Source organism: Fonsecaea nubica, assembly GCF_001646965.1.
Source record: "Fonsecaea nubica strain CBS 269.64 chromosome Unknown Scaff12, whole genome shotgun sequence".
NCBI lineage: Eukaryota > Fungi > Ascomycota > Eurotiomycetes > Chaetothyriales > Herpotrichiellaceae > Fonsecaea > Fonsecaea nubica.
Genome location: NW_019173685.1, coordinates 276,858 through 293,999, shown reverse-complemented (window position 1 = coordinate 293,999; position 17,142 = coordinate 276,858). Strand labels below are relative to the sequence as shown.

General features: G+C 53.1%; 8 protein-coding genes across 8 annotated transcripts; 4 read left to right on the top strand and 4 right to left on the bottom strand.

Annotated features, from left to right (window-relative positions):
* Window positions 1-405: 405 nt before the first annotated feature.
* Window positions 406-1,488, bottom strand: AYO20_02787 (hypothetical protein; the record flags this gene model as incomplete). The annotated part of the gene is made up of 4 exons (XM_022641091.1): window positions 406-503; window positions 561-771; window positions 825-1,180; window positions 1,251-1,488. The coding sequence occupies 4 exons, from the start codon at window positions 1,486-1,488 to the stop codon at window positions 406-408; spliced, it is 903 nt and encodes a 300-aa protein (XP_022502966.1).
* Window positions 1,489-2,777: 1,289 nt separating this feature from the next.
* AYO20_02786 (hypothetical protein) lies at window positions 2,778-5,996 on the top strand (the record flags this gene model as incomplete). Its single annotated transcript, XM_022641090.1, has 9 exons — window positions 2,778-2,944; window positions 2,994-3,095; window positions 3,154-3,479; window positions 3,545-4,101; window positions 4,151-4,203; window positions 4,285-4,339; window positions 4,402-4,488; window positions 4,547-4,816; window positions 4,944-5,996. The coding sequence occupies 9 exons, from the start codon at window positions 2,778-2,780 to the stop codon at window positions 5,994-5,996; spliced, it is 2,670 nt and encodes an 889-aa protein (XP_022502965.1).
* Window positions 5,997-6,382: 386 nt separating this feature from the next.
* Window positions 6,383-7,537, bottom strand: AYO20_02785 (hypothetical protein; the record flags this gene model as incomplete). The annotated part of the gene is made up of 3 exons (XM_022641089.1): window positions 6,383-7,065; window positions 7,127-7,423; window positions 7,486-7,537. The coding sequence occupies 3 exons, from the start codon at window positions 7,535-7,537 to the stop codon at window positions 6,383-6,385; spliced, it is 1,032 nt and encodes a 343-aa protein (XP_022502964.1).
* Window positions 7,538-8,310: 773 nt separating this feature from the next.
* AYO20_02784 (hypothetical protein) lies at window positions 8,311-9,232 on the bottom strand (the record flags this gene model as incomplete). The annotated part of the gene is made up of 2 exons (XM_022641088.1): window positions 8,311-8,752; window positions 8,817-9,232. 2 exons carry the CDS (start codon window positions 9,230-9,232, stop codon window positions 8,311-8,313), a joined length of 858 nt encoding a protein of 285 aa, XP_022502963.1.
* Window positions 9,233-9,658: 426 nt separating this feature from the next.
* On the bottom strand, window positions 9,659-11,656 carry AYO20_02783 (acetoacetate-CoA ligase; the record flags this gene model as incomplete). The annotated part of the gene is made up of 1 exon (XM_022641087.1): window positions 9,659-11,656. One exon carries the CDS (start codon window positions 11,654-11,656, stop codon window positions 9,659-9,661), a length of 1,998 nt encoding a protein of 665 aa, XP_022502962.1.
* A 674-nt stretch (window positions 11,657-12,330) lies between these two features.
* Window positions 12,331-12,918, top strand: AYO20_02782 (hypothetical protein; the record flags this gene model as incomplete). The annotated part of the gene is made up of 2 exons (XM_022641086.1): window positions 12,331-12,416; window positions 12,510-12,918. The coding sequence occupies 2 exons, from the start codon at window positions 12,331-12,333 to the stop codon at window positions 12,916-12,918; spliced, it is 495 nt and encodes a 164-aa protein (XP_022502961.1).
* Window positions 12,919-13,537: 619 nt separating this feature from the next.
* On the top strand, window positions 13,538-15,166 carry AYO20_02781 (hypothetical protein; the record flags this gene model as incomplete). The annotated part of the gene is made up of 1 exon (XM_022641085.1): window positions 13,538-15,166. One exon carries the CDS (start codon window positions 13,538-13,540, stop codon window positions 15,164-15,166), a length of 1,629 nt encoding a protein of 542 aa, XP_022502960.1.
* Window positions 15,167-15,712: 546 nt separating this feature from the next.
* Window positions 15,713-16,994, top strand: AYO20_02780 (hypothetical protein; the record flags this gene model as incomplete). The annotated part of the gene is made up of 6 exons (XM_022641084.1): window positions 15,713-15,764; window positions 15,854-16,226; window positions 16,337-16,448; window positions 16,579-16,737; window positions 16,849-16,922; window positions 16,976-16,994. The coding sequence occupies 6 exons, from the start codon at window positions 15,713-15,715 to the stop codon at window positions 16,992-16,994; spliced, it is 789 nt and encodes a 262-aa protein (XP_022502959.1).
* Window positions 16,995-17,142: the final 148 nt, after the last annotated feature.

Sequence of the window (17,142 nt, the reverse complement as noted above, 5' to 3'; positions counted from 1 at the left end):
AAGCACGGTGTTGAGTTCCCCCGATTGAATAGAAGCTTCATGGCACTATCCAAGTCTGTGTGATCTGGTATCCGAAATGGAAAATGTCACTTCGCTTTTTTTTTCCCTTCCTTTCTTCCCTTCTGGTTTTCTGCTTTTGGAGGGGTTGTTCTTGTTTGTTTTGTTTCCTTTTTTGCTTCTTTTCTTTGTTTTTGTCTCTTGGTGTGTGTGCGTTCCATCGCACTTCTGCCTCAATTTGTTTTCCCTTCTTGTCAATGACAGTTTCTCAATTCCTTCGGTCGCACGTACAGATGTATTCTCATAGTATTTGACCGGCCTTCGTTGTCGTGGAATGTTTTGACTTGTCGGGTATGCTCGAGGATGGGAAAATGCCTTTGCCTGACATTTCTTGAGGCCAGCGAATAGCTATGCATGACTACGCAGCAGTTTCTGAAGCTCACTTACACCTGCAGGGGTGAAGATCAAGATATTGTTGCAGCTATTTTCGGTGTCTTCGCCATGAACTTTTGAATGTTAGCATTTGGTGTTTGGAGGCTTACGAGTCTAAGTGGGAAACTTACACAATCCGACGACCTTTGGCTCGAAACCATTTCTAGCGATTCGGTACTGGCAGACCATACCCCCAGAGCAACCCCAATATCCCACGATGTCGCAGTTTTTGAGGTGAGTCATGCTCGAGGGTTCTTGTGTTAGGACTGGGGAAGAGGAAGATGTGATGATTCTGCCAAAGGCGACACTTCGGGTGTTGGCAACGAACGTTTCTGCATATTTCTAGTAGCAATGTTAGTGACAGATCAGTCATGTCGATGTGGTGGGGATCTCACTATGCTCTTGGTCACACAATGTTTCCCATTCCCCTTCGCCCGGCTCATTGTTTCGCGGCTCATCCAATCCCATGCGTCCTCGACATTGGCAGCTTGCGCACCAGCCTTCCTATCTTGGTTCAGGTGGGCCTCCGTAACCGTGCACTGCATACCCGGGTAGTAGGCAGCGAAGAGCTCTGGGTACAGTATAGCTTCGCTGCTCAGAGGGTTGGACTCGTTGAAGGGTTCCCCGGCATAGATCGAAACCAGGGACTTCAAGTCAACGGAATGCGGAGGCTGCCCTTTCTCTTTGCCAGCATCTGGTTTCAGACGGAAAACAGCAAGATCGGACGCGCGGTCATGATGAATGAGGTAAACTGGCCATGAATTTGCATCTCAATTCAGTTAGTACGGCCTCAAAATGGAAGATCAGTTCCTGTAGCTTACCGGTGTAGTCATGGTCTCTTGAGACTCTCGAGACATTGACAAATGCAGCCCGTGTAGTCGGTGTTGGGTCTTGGAGGAGTGTCAATGTGCGGGAGATGTTCGTCCCTTCGATCGTGTCCAGAAGGTGGGCGCAGGTCAGGAATTTGTCACCATCCAACCAGAAGCCCGACATGAAGACCTCGCTGAAAGTTGCAGTTTCGCCTAGCCAGACGGTGGCATAGAGCTTTCCGGCTGCCATTGAGACGCTTCCAATGTGTTCCAGTGCCTAGAACGATTAGCCACTCTTGAGGTTGTGGGTGGATGTTTCGAAGCAAACCTTGTTGACCTGGTTGATATTTGATCCGAGGTGTGAGACTTGTGATATGGCACTCTTTCCCTCCAGGACCACCTCGCCTGAGTCCTCCACCTGCAGAGGTCTCTTCCAGGTATTGTGGAGGGGGGAATAGATTGGGCCACCGAATGAACCTTCCATGTTGTACTGAGCAGGCACTTTTCGTTCGCGTAGAGGTGTCACCCAAATAAAGCTGCCAGTGCCGCAATTATACATGTTTCTAGCCATCACCGCGACTCTTTCCTTAGTGTCGCGGTAATTATGGTGACTGAGTGACGCTCGTTAAGTGATGTTTGGCCGAGCGGTGAATCTAGACGGGGAATGTAAACAGAAATAACGGCAATGTAAAAAAGTTTCAGACAACTGAGAGGAACAGATTTCATTTTCATATATCTGGGCAAAGCCGTGTCACTCAAACTTGGTAGAAAGAGTCTAACGCGACTAGGAAACTGGGCCGAAGTCGTGAAGAGTAAGTGAGCAATAGCAGTAGCAACGATGAGAGTAATTCACGGAAACTGGTTAATGTCCCTTGTCACTCTTTCATCATGAGATCTCAACATGTGGAACAAAGTGACTATCAAGGTGAATAGACCTCTTGGTATTCACTCTTGCATGGGATCCTGAAAGAGTTCTAGTGAGTCTCTGGTCCAGGCATCACTTTTAGGCCTCAAAATTCATAGAGATATATGAACCATGTCATGAGGCCATCAAATATCACAAGGCTGAACTCTGTCACGAGGTTGTCGCTTCGAGGGCACGTGACAGCGCTTCATTAGTGATGCGCTAAGCACGTGAGAAGCTAGCCGCTGGACAGTGGCAGCTCTTACAAATGCTCGATACTTGTACCGAGTACCTAGTACATCACTGACACACGTGGAACGCCCCCTTACAAGTACTTTGTCCGCTAAACCTCACAATCGCCCATGGTCTGACACCTCCAAGGCCAAGCCAGAGGAACTGCGGGGATCCCGCTTTAGTGCCTCGTACCCTGAAATCAAACATGAAATCCGGAGAAGCCGCGTGGCCCCGGCTGGAACACTTTCCTTGGCTCACAAAAAGTCCGCCGCCCTCCTTTAAAAACCCCGCCAGCCTCCTCGACATTCAAACCTTTCGCGCAATATAACAAAAATAGTGGGCAAGGCTCGAAATTCCACAGAGAAGGAAAAAACCAACATTGCCCTAATCTTTGTGTCAAGATGCCCGCTGGCGCAGGGAGTTCTAAGAGCAAGTCCCATACCTGTGAAGACTGCGGTCAAGTTCTATCTCGACAGGATCACCTGGAACGTCATCGTCTTACCGCTCATTCAGAGCGTGGTGCGTTCGACTCTGCGTGTACGGCATGTGGCAGGAGGTTTTCTAGGAGGTCAGTCTAAGTTGCGGCGGTTGTTTTCGGCTGGATCTGACGTGCCTAGGGATGTGCTGGTGCGGCATTACCGCGTGCTTCATGGAATTCATTGCGAGCCGCGACCGAAGGGACGACCGAGGAAGACCTCGAAACAAGCTCCAAACAAGGCGTACTTACCGTCTACCTTCTGCATCTCCTTACCAGCTGACTCTGTAAAGGTCTGCTAGTTCAGCTGATTCCGAGGCTCAGACCAACGCCGACTCGAGTAACAGCTTCCCGCAAGAGAGTGCTGCATCCGAGCGCAGTCAAATCATCCCAGAGCCTCCTTCCGAGCTACCTTCTCAGCTCGCCGGTGACACCCTCGACTCACAATGGGAAATGCTTTTGAATGCAACATCGTCCGAGTTACACAATGTGGGCGTAGCTCCAGTGTCTGACCGCAATAATAATAATCGGTCAAACTTCCCCAACGCGTTCCATCAGGATTCGGACCTCATGACATCGTTTCCTGGAGTCCAGCCGTTGTTTGATAATGGGTTCTACTCTTTCAATGGTATGCATGGCATCTAACGACGGATATGTTTGTCCTTCTCCAAGACTTTGATTGACGCAAGATAGATTTTGACAGTAACTTCTCGCTCCTCAGTTGGATGAACTCGGAGACCCTGGCGAATACCTATAGCATGCCACCAGACTTGAGCGTCCCGGACGTTCCAATGCAAGGTTTGGAGGACCCGAACAGGTCCGCAAGGGTCCAACAGATGATGCGAGACAGTAAAGCCATGAATCACAATGCCATAGGGGCAAACACTGACACTAGCCTCTCGCTCGACAAAGGAGACTCGGTGGCCACGTTCCCGAATATAGACACATCAGCACTACCAACTCCATCTGCATCACACGATCCAAGTGCCGGCACCCCGCTGGAGGAAGCGCCAGATCCAGTCTCGGTGGAAAGAGACGCCAACACTTGGCCGTACGAATACCAAGCTGAAGGAGAGGAGGAAAGGATCACTTTCCCAGTCCTCAATCCTGAGGATCTTAGAAGTGCTCAAAAATACCACAGTGTCAGCGGCACAAGCTCTCCGAGGAAGAACTTTCAGCTCCTTGGGACCTTTGGAAAACTGGATGACAAGAAACTATCAAGTATCATCCAACTCCTGAGTCTGCCACTTGTGCGAGTACCTTGGCAGGAGGATGTGGATTTACTACGATCACTGCCAGGTCCCGACATTCTTCATCACTTCACTGATCTATACTTTCTCCATTTTCATGACGTGAGTGGAAAGCAGCTCCTGCCGCACGTTCTGTTCGCTTTTGCTGACCTGTTGGCACCAGCTCTGGCCTATAATACATAGGCCGACATTTAAGATATCCGATGCACCCACGATTCTGGTGCTGACCATGGCCTGCGTGAGTCATCACTGCGGCCGCTCCTTAGATTTCAGGTTTTCAGGGCTAACATGTGTCAACAGATTGGGGCGTGCTACTCTGGTCTCGATCGGTCCATTGAGTTTGCCGACACACTTGCGGAGCTCTGCAGGCGGACGTCTACTTGGATGGTTAGCGCCACTCCTCCGTCATCCATTACATGGGGGTAATTAACCTGGATTGACCTAGGGCGAGCATGATCCCCGGTTCTTGCGGTCTCCTTCCTATGGAGTATCCCTATTGCTGCAGCATCTCCACGCCATGGGCTCAGGCTCGCGACGCCTTTTCGAGATGACGGACGCTTCTCGTTCGCGCCTCATCAGCATAGCTCGGCAGATGAACAGCACAGGACTACATGTCTCGCGTAGTGAAACGGAGTCGTCTGAGCGAGACACATTTCAAACGTGGCTCGACTGGGTGAGCAAAGAGCAAGTCAAGAGATTGGGATGGTTTCTATTCGTGAGTCTCATCAATCCGCCTGTAATTTTAGCACTCTCCAGGACAAGGCAGGCGACTCTACAGCATGAGCTGACCACCCGTCCAATCTCAGGAGTTTGACTGTCTATACTCGGCCTTTTCAAAACAGAACCCGTGCACAAAACTTGAAGAACTGCCGCCGGAGTTCCCGTGTGAGCAGTTACACTGGGATGCGCCCACCGCCTTTTCTTGGGCGGCTTGTCCATTTCAGACGGCGCCGCGAGGACCTCCGACCATGCAGACCATCCACGATTTTCTAGAGAAACCCAGCCCATCGATCATCAGCTCCCTCGACAACATCGGTAAGCGGTTGTTGATCCGGTGCCTCGGCCAGCAGCTGTACGCTTGCCAGGAGCAAATGGACTCGGGCCTGTACCATATCCTCTGGAAGGACAACAACGGGCTGGAAGTGAGTCGCGCTGTGCGGTCACAGCTCTCAAGAGCTATCCTCTCCGTGTATGAATTCAGCTGGGCTGATCATCCGCGCCGCTACACCCTTCGCCACGCCCTTCGCATCGGTGTCGCCGGACACTATAGCCACATATTTGGCGCAGGGAAGATCGTCGACCTCGTCACTCGCGTCGCCCGCAAACGGGCCTCTGTGTTTGACATGACCAGATTATCCCACACTACAGGCTCTGGCTCAAACGCCAACAACAGAGGCGCGGCCGTGGACGAGGCAGCAACCATCGCAGCATTTGGCGAACACCCCGAAATCATCAGGGAGATGATGTGGCATGCCTCGCAGGTGTGCTACCTCCAACGCCGCCACCCATTCAACTCACCCCTCGAACCTCTGTCAGTCTTTCTGGCGGGCATAACACTTTGGGCGAGCTGTAAATACTTTTGTCCTCATCAGGCATCGATGCGCACGGGGCCGTCAATTCAGTTGGATGAACCATCCTTCTGCAGCTCCCAACGCGCCAGTCAGGCCGTCAAGGACTGGATCAAAAACGGCGGCAAGACCTTTCTGGAGGGTGTGGGCGACGTTCAAGACCCGGAGGCGCCGAGTCGAGTGCTCCAGCTGAGTGTGGACATCACCCGCCGACTAAAAGTGTGGCAGATGGCGTCGAACGTATCAGAGATTTTTGTCCGGCTGTTGCAGATCGAGGAACAGGAGGCTGCCCATCGGCATGAGACAAACACGTTTCAGCCACAGTGAATGCATTCCGTTCCGGAGTAAAATATCTGGCTACATTACGAGCCGTCACCAGCACTCACTTAGAAGATGCAACTATCCCTTAATCAACCGCATGCAGCATCGCCAGCGCGGTGTCTGAGGTTGAAGTCGCATCTGTACTGTCACTGGACGAAGCGAATGAGAGATGTGTCTATCCATGCACGGCGCAGTCAGGGACTCACCGCTGGAGTCACCACGTTGGGACACGCTTTTTCGGTTTAATTGGGAACACTTGTTCACGCGGGTATTCCAGGCCGGGATCGAGACGATTGGTTCATACGCTACGGTGAACGCATGACCTGAACTTTTACGAATCTTCATGTCTTATAATCCGTCCAACTCTTTGTTCCTTTGTGGCAAGAATTGTACTATTTCGTGACCCCTCCTTTCCTCTCAGCCTCCAACAGAGCAATGGTATCCTCATAGATCAGTTCCATCTTACTCATGGTCGAGCCCGGGCCCGATGGCAATGGGCTATCAACCAAGACCCTCCTCGTCGTACTCTTGAGCCTCTCGAGGACTGTCCCGCCCTCGTACTCGGCGCTCTCGACGAGCAGGAGCATGGTCTCGGCCAACTCTTCGGGCGTGGCAAACACGTCGTCGTCGGAGATGGCCTTCATCTTGTCGGGGCTCTCGCTCCACAGCGGCGTCATGACCATGCCCGGCGCGACGGCAACGACTTTGATCCCGAACTCCTGGTGCAGCGGCGCGAGGGACCGAGTGAATGCCGACACGGCGGCCTTGGAGGTCGCGTAGAGGGGTTGGTTGAAGAGGGCGTACTGCGCGGCCAGCGACGAGATGTTGAGGATCACGCCCACGGTCTCGCCCCCGTGGCCGCCGCGGCCTTTCGATCGGGTGATTTGGTCGCGAATCGCGAGCCGTGTGCCTTTCATCAGCCCTTGCACGTTGATGTCGATCGACTTGTAGCTGGTCGTTTCCGTGTCTTTCCAGAAACTAGACCAGTCCTGTTTTTCCCGCACCAGGACAAATCCGCAAGGGTTAGTCAGAGTGTCTAAACACGGATACTTTATAGTAGACTTGAAGTCGTCGGCTGGAGAAAGAAGAAAGGAGAGAGAGATGGCGAACCGGTTCAAAGACCCCAGCACCATTACACAGCACGTCAATCGGGCCCAACTCGGCCTTTGCAAAGGCGAACAGACTCTCCAGGTCCTTCCAGCTCGACACGTCCGTCTTGTGGAAGAGCACCTTGGTCGTGGTGGTGGCTTTCTGGAATTCCTTGAAGGCGGGCGTCTCTTGGACATCGGCAACGACGACGTGCGCCCCGTTGCTGGCGAGTAATTTGGCGAATGCCAGGTTGATTCCTACCTCACGCGGACACACGGGTTTGTTAGCGGTTTGGCCAATCTGGTCAACAGGTTCGCCAGACACACAGTAAAAGGATTTTGCCTCTGGAGTTCTAGACTGCAGACTTGACAAAAGAACTCGGGTCGTTACATACATGTATACATACCTGAACCGGCACCCGTCACGACAGCATTCTTTCCACGTACCGGGAACGACATTTTCTGGCTCTCGACCTTTTCTTTCTATTCTTGACTTTGGTATTCTTGTAGGACGGGATGAGCTGTCACTTTGTCGCTTTTTGCTATCAACCCTGGATGCGCCTATGTTACGCGACGCGCCCCGTGCAACCGTATCATCTTTAAATGAAACCTTGCCGTGCCTCCCTCGGCGCATTGCTGTGCAGTTGGTGACCTTCTCCAGAACTCTGTGGGCATGTGGTTGGCGTGGCGGGGTTTTACGCGGGAGGAGCTGGTGGGGGATGAGTTGGTGGCAATGGAGCGTGAGATGATCCCCTTACCAAGACAGAAATTACTCTTCATGACGTATGCTGATGCTGAGAGAAACTCACGCATTTTTGGAGTTGTGGTCCTTTCACCCGCGTGCTTTTGAAATGGAAAGACACTCTTTCCTGTCAAGTGGGAAGGGTTCTTGTGGCAGAAGGGGGATATGCAGGGTACCACTGTCAAGGCACCCCCGCCACCCCGTCAAATGCATTAATGACCTAGTGACTAGCCAGAGCCAAAGCATGTGTGAGGCTGGCGCTTTATCTCAAAGCAGCTGAGTGTCCAATATTATTGGCTTGACAGATTTTCGCATTCTGAGGTACAGCCTCGTTGAAGGAATTCAGTATCGGAGCAGCACGTCCATCCAGCACCGAGCATTGTCTCGCCCAGCAAGGTTGGCTTATCAGCGACAATGCAAGCCCTGTCACAGTGTATATTATACCACTATCGTATGAAATGCTACGAGGCCAGAGGCCAGAGGATAGAGACTACAGCTTCGATGCTTTCCACCTCGGCGGCCTCTTCTCCTGGAACGCAGCCAATCCCTCACTCGAGTTTTCACCCGCCATCATCTTCTCGTAGAATCTCTCATGGGTGTTCTGAAATGCTCTCTCGACACTGGGAATTTCCCATGCCTCCCTCAAGGCTGACCTCGTAATGATCATCGCGTCTGGCGATACTGCCGCGATGCCTCGGGCGATCTCGATAGCCTCGTCAATGAGCGTCTCCGGTTTCTTCGAGATGTAGTTGACGAGATTACGCTGGAGTGCTTCTTCCGCTGTGATGGATCGTCCACTGAGGGCGATCTCGCTGGCGACATGCAGCCCTGCCGTTCGAATGAGTCGAGGAAGACCGCCTCCGTAGGCATACAGCCCAACCTTGGCCTCTGGGAGACCAAACTGGGCATTTCGAGCGGCAATTACCACATCACTACTCGCTCATCCAACGTTAGCCGTGCGTTTCATTCTTCTAACAAGGGACGGCGTGGACGCACCAGTTCAGAGCGATCTCCCACCCTCCACCCAACGCGTAGCCATTGACCGCAGCCACGACGGGCTTCTTCCCTTCCCGCCTGCTCAGCCCTGCAAAGCCAGTCGTCGGGTGCGTGTACTTGTACGGCTCGGCCTTCCACGAATCGTCGCCTGACTTTTTCACTCGTTGCATCTCGATTAGGTCTGACCCGACGCAAAACGCCCGGGTACCCGTGCCTGTGATGATGGCCACGCGCAGCGATGGCTCGTTGTCGAACCATTTGAACAGTGCGTCCATCTGCCAATGGAGTGCGTAGGGTATCGAGTTGAGCTGCCGGGGTCGATTAATGGTTGCAAGCATGATATGCGCTTCGGGGAAGGTCACGTCGCAGCCATCGCATTTTGGAGGCGGCGATTCAAATGCTTCGTGGACACCCATTGTGGTTGCTGGAGCTGTGCCTTGAGGACGTCAATACTTGTTCGCATTGAAGACGACAGGCAGTTTCATAGATTAATGAATGATTGATCAGACAGTGCCCGGAGTTCTCTGCTGTCCGGGTGGGGGAAATACTTGGGCGACTGCTGATGGGATGCATCTGCCTACAGGAGATTTCCCCGCTTGGAGAGACATTTTTATTGCGGAACAGGGGATATTATTTTCATGTGAAAGGACGGTCGAATCGAGTGTCCTTCTGAAGGCGATGAAGGGCATCAAAAGATGTGAGAGTTACTATGCGGGCTGTGCTCCACTCGTCCTGGTCATGTCTAGGAGATGGACTCTCATCAATGTTCTCGTAATCTGCATCGCTAACAATTATTTCCATATCTGCCTAAATTCCTAGTAGTCAAACCAACTATACAGTATCTACAGTCTAGCACTCAGCCGGGCCGTCTCCGTACCAAGCAACTTCTCAACCTCGTAAAACGGCAGATACTGTGCCAGAACAGCCTTTTCCTCTGCCGGGCACGTCAACTTTGCGATCCCTGCGCTTCCTTCAGAAAGGACCTTCTTCAACGGAATCTCCAGCTTCTTGTTGTTGGCATTGTAGGGGATCTCCTTGACCCAGAACACGAATTGCGGGACGTGACGACGACTCAGGTCCCTGGCAATCTGAGCACGGATTTCTCTCTCCAACGACACAGTATTCGACCCTTTGGCGGCTTTCAGGAACAAGAATACCCGTTCGCTCTCGTCCCATGGTCTCTGCTGGCCCACACAGATTGAATCGGTCACCCGGTCCCGGAACTTCTGGTCGATGATGGAATATATCTCCCCGCTACCGAAGCGCACTCCGGACGGGTTCAATACGCCGTCGCTGCGACCCAGGATCACCCATCCCTTGGTTTCTGGATTCATCCTGGTGAAGTCCCCGTGCCTCCACACACCAGGGAAGGTGGAGAAGTATGAGTCGAAATATCTCTTCTTGCCCGGGTCGTTCCAGAACTTGACCGGCATGTTGGGGAACGGCTTCTTACACACGAGTTCTCCGCTCTCGCCCGGTCTCGTGGGCTTGCCGTCAGCTGTGAACACGTCGATGTCTGCTCCGAGCTCCTTGACTGTCATCTCACCCGCGTAGCCCGGCATGCCGATATGGCCTGCGAGGAAGTTCCCGCAGAGTTCCGTCCCGCCGGAAAAGGACATTTGACACACAGGGCCAAAGGCCTCCATCAGCCACTTGGACTGGGATTCTGTCAAGATGGCGCCCGCGGACAAGATGCACTTGAGGTTTTTGGCGTATGGTTTGGGGTTGACGCCGGCCTTTTGGAGCTCTGAGAAGTATCGCGGGCCGGCACCCCAGGCTGTTACCCCGGCTCCCAGCACTGCTGCTAGCTGTTTCTCGGGGGTTGGGTAGAACGGAGATCCGTCGTAGAGGACGACAGTCGTGCCGCAGAACATGGCTGAGATCATAATGTTCCATAGGATCCAGCCGATGCCTGCATAGTGGTAGTGGACATCATCTGGACCAAAGTTTTTGTGGAGTAGACTCTCCTTTTTCCCATTCACCACCAGGCCGCCGTGTGAGTGGACGATGCCTTTCGGCGTGCCGGTAGTGCCTGAAGAGAAGGCGATCATCAGAGGGTGGTTGAAGGGTACTTGGTCGAAGTGAAGCGGCCTGCCAGTCCCGCGCCGCCGAAAGTCTTGCACGGGAGTCCATCCCCGTGGTACGGTTCCAGCAATGCAGACGACCTCTGCGTCTGATGATTTCTTGATGGAGTTGAACACTTTTGCAATCCTGCCGGAAATATCGTGTTTCTTGCCGTTGTACTGGTACGAAGACTCTGCGAACACGATCCTCGGGCACACCTGGCCCATTCGATCAAGCAGCACTCTCTCCCCCGCGTCCGTGGCAAAGGCTGAGACGATGGCTCCAACGGACGCTGTAGCCAGGAAGAGTGCAAGAGACTGCGGCGAGCTTCCCCCAATGATGCACACAACGTCTCCCGTCGAGATATTCGACGCTCTCATCGCGTCTGAGAACTGCCGAACAGTCTCGTTGAGTTCCTTCCACGTCACCTCCCGCGGTGAATCCAGGTTCTGCTCGTGTAGATACCGGATCGCCACACCGTCATCTGTCCTGCAGAGCAGGTTCTCCGCGTAATTGAGACGGGCATCTTCAAAGAATTGCGGAAACTGGTCGATCCGGAGTGACTCGTCGACAGCCTTGGTTGGGTGTACAGAAGCCTTGACTCCCATGAACCTCCACAACGTCATCCAGAAGTCGTTGGGCCGGTCCACCGAAAACTGGTGGAGGTCATGATAATTTTGCAGGGACAGACCAAACTCTGTGTTTATTCGCTTGCGAAGGATGTCGAGGTTGGTTTCGAGGCCCGGAGGAGGCAGATAGACCAACTCAGGCGCCATATTCTGCAATGGGTTTTCGGGTTATCGGTCGCAATTTTCAAAAGTGGCCTCTGGTATTCAAGCACTGATTGATTCTCAAAGGCCGATAAGATATTCAATCCAGAAATGAAATAAAACTCTTGGAACTAAACGAGCAATATTATCATAGCCAAAACACAGAAGCCTTGACAGGTGCTTCGCATACCTTCCCGACACCATGCCTGGGATACAATATTCACATCCACCGGGACTTGATTGACTCTCGATCTTGAATTCCCCCGCGGTGCACGGACAATAGACCGCTCCAGAGTCTCAGCCTCTGTGACCCTATTCTGGCCACTTCATTCCAGCATGGAGATTCAGTGGGGAGTTATTGCTTTCTCCGTCGAAATGGTTATAGACGTATGTATCCATTTGTCAAACTCGCTCCAGTTCAGAGATCTGGAATTTCTACTTTGCAGGATAGATTTATCCCCGCCACAGCACACAAGGTGGATGAATCCACAAAGTGCGTGTAGATGCTCGTATCCACTCAGCCTCGTGGCTCCGTTCATGCAATACCCAGACCAATAAGCACGGTATCACGACGGGAGGCCTCCTGTAGAAGTGTTATTGGCAGTTATATTGCGCAAATCTCTCAGAAATAACTGCCGACTCTCCAGACATCTTGTCCTTGGTGGTCAATGGGTCAAGAAATGGCAAGTCTCGGGCTTGACCTGGCGTCGAAGCGGCAGCGCAAACGCTCCGACTATGGCTACCACCTGGAATACCGACTGCGATGGTAAGCGACTTTGCGAGACCTAGACCTTCATCCCACTGCATTCTTCCATTAAAGTCCGCATCATAAGGCTGATTGAAACCCGGCCTGGTGCAGGAACGACAACGACATCTTCGGCCACGTCAACAACCCCAACTACGGCGTCCTGGCCGACAGCATCATCAACGAATACATGATCCGCGAATGCGGGTACACCGTGGCCAAACACCCCCAAGCGGCCATCATCGCCAACACCTACTTTGACTATTTCGGCTCCGTCAGCTACCCGGACGTGGTGGACTGTGGCCTGCGGATCGTGAAGCTGGGCCGCGCGAGCGTCATGTACGAGGTGGGGGTTTTTCGACGAGGTGACGACGACGTCAAGGCCGTAGGGGGCTCGACGCACGTCTTTGTCGAGCAGGTCGATGGGAACCTGGGGAGGCCTGTGGAAGGGGGCATGCCGGAGGAGATGAGGAAGGGGTATCAGCGGTTGATTGACATGGCGAACCCGCGTTCGAGGCTTTAAGGCTCTAACCCTGTCTGTACATGTGTATGTCCGCGTACAAAGGGCTAGATGTTGAAGGGGATTTCGCGTGTTTTCCTGCTGTATTCAGTCGTCATTTTCTTCTCAAGGTACCCAGTCACCAATAGGCCTCGCCAAGAAACACCCGTCCGTGCCTTGCAGTCGAAGAAACCCCTGCATCATGTCCCTTCACTACCAAAGAGCAAAAGCCCCAACCAACCTTGAATAACCGTCAAAAAAGTTAGCATCACTCGCCCACAATGGTGGTGCCACCGCAAACTCCAATTCCCTGTTCATTCCCTTGCAGCCTTTTCCCTTCCCCTCTCTCAACTCCGAAAACCCCCTCAGCCCATTTGGTGGGCCAAGTTTATAAACCCCGCTAGCGCGAGGCTGAAGGACCCCTTTTCGACCTGGGCCCTGTGGGGAATTCTGGCCAATCACATCTCGCACGATATCAGGCCACGGTCTGACAGTGAACATCACCCTCAAGGCTAGTTTTAAAGCACGGGAAAATATTCGTGGGTGTTGATCAAGGCAACCTCTTGACAATATTTTCTATCTATATTTTGTCCTGGAGATAGATACCCTCTTCCACTTCTGGCATCGTCGACCAGTCAGCAAAATGGGCTCCATCAATCCTACCAAGTCGTATGATGTCGTCGTCGTGGGCGCGGGCTTCAGCGGCATGTGGCACTTGTACCACCTGAGGAAAGAAGGGTTCTCGGTTCACGTGTTTGAAGCGGGCTCCGACTACGGCGGGACCTGGTTCTGGAACTGCTATCCCGGCGCGAGAGTCGACACGGAGATTCCAGTGTATCAGTTCACCGAGGAGACGTCGGTGAAAGGGTGGAACTGGACGCAACGGTACCCCGACCGGGACGAGATTCAGCGGTACTTCCACCACGTCAGTCGCCTGTGGGATCTGGATCGTGATGTTTCCTTCAACTCCCAGGTCACGTCGCTAGAATGGGACCCTTCCAGTAAATCCTGGCTGGTGGAAATTGGCGGCGGTTCAGGAGAGATCGTCCGCGCACAGCACGTCATCATGGGTACAGGGTTTGCTGCGAAGCCGTATGTCCCGCCGTATCAAAATGTCGAGGCTTTCCAAGGAGTCAAGACACATTCAGCACGATGGCCAATGGACAACAGTATTGACGTCAAGGGGAAACGCGTGGCCGTGATCGGGACGGGCGCCAGTGGAGTGCAGCTTGTCCAGGCAATCTCCAAGGTTGCATCTCATCTCACTGTCTTTCAGAGAACCCCCAACATGGCTCTTCCGATGGGACAGGACGAAGTCAAGGAGGCTGACAACCAGCGCCTCAAAGAGAACTTTCCAAAAACCGTACAGAAGATTGGCACCACGTATGCCGGTTTTCTCTACGACTTTGAGCCATCATATGGTAAAGACGCAAGCGAAGAAGAGCGCAACGAGCTGTGGGAGCGACTCTTCTACCGTGGTGGCCTGCATTTCTGGCTAGGCAATTACCTGGATCTTTTCGAAGACCGCGAGGTTAACGCCGCAGCCTATCGCTTCTGGCGCAAGAAAGCTCTCGCTAGAATTACGAATCCAGACGCAGCCAAGATCCTCGCCCCAGAGACACCGCCGCATCCCTTTGGTGCCAAACGAGTCAGTCTCGAACAGGGGTACTTTGAATGCTTCAACCGCGACAACGTCACTCTGATCGACGCGAGCAAAACGGGAAATCCCATCACCGAGTTCACCGCGGCAGGGATCAAGACCAAGGACGGCGTCGAACATCAATTCGACGTTGTCGTCTTCGCGACGGGCTTCGACGCCATCACAGGATCAATGACCAAGATCAACATCCGCGGCACGGGAGAATCGATCCGCGAGAAATGGGCCAAGGCAGTCTACACGCACCTCGGGATGACCACGCACGGCTTTCCCAACTTCTTCTTTGTGTATGGTCCACAAGCCCCCACCGCGTTCGCGACGGGCCCAGCATGCACCGAAACCCAGGGTGCCTGGATCGTGGAGTGCTTGAAGTTCCTCCGAAGCAAGAACTTGCGGTCGATCGAGCCGACGCGAGAAGCGGAGACGCAGTGGCGCGATCATGTCAACGACGTGACCGGTAAGACTCTCTTGATTGAGGCGGACAGTTGGTATTTTGGGGGGAATATCCCGGGAAAGCCCAAGGAGGCGCTGAATTACATGGCAGGACTGCCCGAGTATAGACGGAGGATCTGGGACAGTGCAAAGTCGGGATACTCTGGGTTTACTCTGGAGTGATTTGGGCCGTGAAAGAATCAACTTGTGACCCGAGATATAGAATGCATGAATTGGTCCTTTCAAATCACAAATGATATGATAATGGAGAAATTGAAATCCATCTCACTGTGTCAACGATGAAATAGACTCTCGAGTGGGTCGAGGATAGTGCACAGCACAGCCATAGTCCCTCGCTCCGAGAATCCGGTCGTTCGTCTAGTTTGACTGCGTAAAGCCACTTACTGACCAGTTCGTAACGGCTTGAACTGCCTCGGGTAACAGATTTGCAGCAGACACGCCGCTTTCCCGCCTCGTATATGGAAACCTTGTAACAATCCCCGCCAGATACCAAGACGATTCCCCGCATACCGTTTGGAGCGGGTATGGGCATATATTATTGGAGATGAGTTGATGCTTGAGCAAGAGAGCAGCTGTCAACGAAGAGGACATCTTGTGGCGTTTGAGATCGGCTATACACACTGATTTTTATTCTAGTCTTTTCAATTTGAGCACCGGACCCCAACCAAGCCAAAGACGTTGGACATACCACTTCAAAGGCAGGCGATCATGGCTTCATTACTCGACGGCGGCATCGCTTTCATCACTGGCGCCGGCTCCGGTAAGGGGACGCCGTCTCTCCGTCGTCGAATTCGTCATCACGACGCCTTCAGAGTCGAATGGGCTGACAATATCATCATATGTGCGCAGGAATCGGCAGAGCCACTGGCAAACAGTTCGCGCACTACGGAGCCAAAGGGCTCGTGCTGACCGACATCAATGAAGCTGGGCTGAAACAGACCAAGGACGAGATTCACGCGTCCTACCCGGCGGTCGAGATCGAGACGATCCAGATGGACGTGACGAACGAGTCGTCGATCGTGGCCGCGCACAAGGCCGCTGTCGACCGGTTCGGGCGCATCGACTACGCGGTCAACAACGCCGGGACGCCGGGACACATGGTCGCGAGTTCGGAATCGACCTACGAGCAATTCAAGTTTGGGATCGACATCAACTTGTTCGGCGTGTGGCTGTGTCAGCGGGAACAGTTGAAGTTGATGGTCTCTCAGCAGCCTAATCAGAGGTATCCCCCCTTTCATTCTAATCACTTCATGCGCCATTTGTTTATGCTGTATCAATTGTTGAAGGATATAGCGAGGTGGCTGACTGACCGCTACATCGCTGTCATTACAGAGGCGCCAAAGGATCAATTGTCAACCTCTCGTCCATCTACGGCCACACCTGTGGGAAGAACACGACCTCGTACTGCGCGGCCAAACATGCCGTTCTTGGGATGACAAAGAGTGTACGAAACCTCCCTTCCAAAACACCTTTTTTGGGGGGGGGGGTGGAATTGCCGGGGACACACCCTTATGGATGAATGAATGAGAATCCCCCACGAGTATCATCAAACTAATGAATGAGTAATCTGCCAGGACGCCGCCAACTACGCCAAAAGTGGCATCCGCGTCAACGCCGTGTGTCCTGGGTTCACGGACACCCCGATGATCCGCATGCCAGGTGCGGGCTCCTCGGTCGGGATGGACGAATATCTCCAGACCTGTCCGATGGGTCGTCTAGGGGAGGCGCGAGAGGTGAGTGGATTGTCGAGAACACATGGATCCAAACCCCAGCCAGCGCCTAGGCTTGCGCGAAATAGCACTGGACGATACATGCCTGTAAGTGACACTGACGCTGACTGACAGATTGCCGACGTCATTGTCTTCCTGTCGTCTCCGATGGCCAGCTACGTGACTGGACAGGACATCCCTGTTGACGGGTGAGTCGTGGTGGTCCATGTACAAGAAAGACTCGCGGCGCTAACGTTCACAGTGGATTCTTGATCGTTTGACACCTGTATTTTTGTAGAACGAAAAAGGGAGCTTGGGCGATATCAAATTCGAAACCCCCCCTGTATAAACTTGAGAGGGTCTGCACGAGAGCAAGAACAAGAATAAGAAGGCCAGGGTCTACATAGACCGTCGAGATAACGATAACTC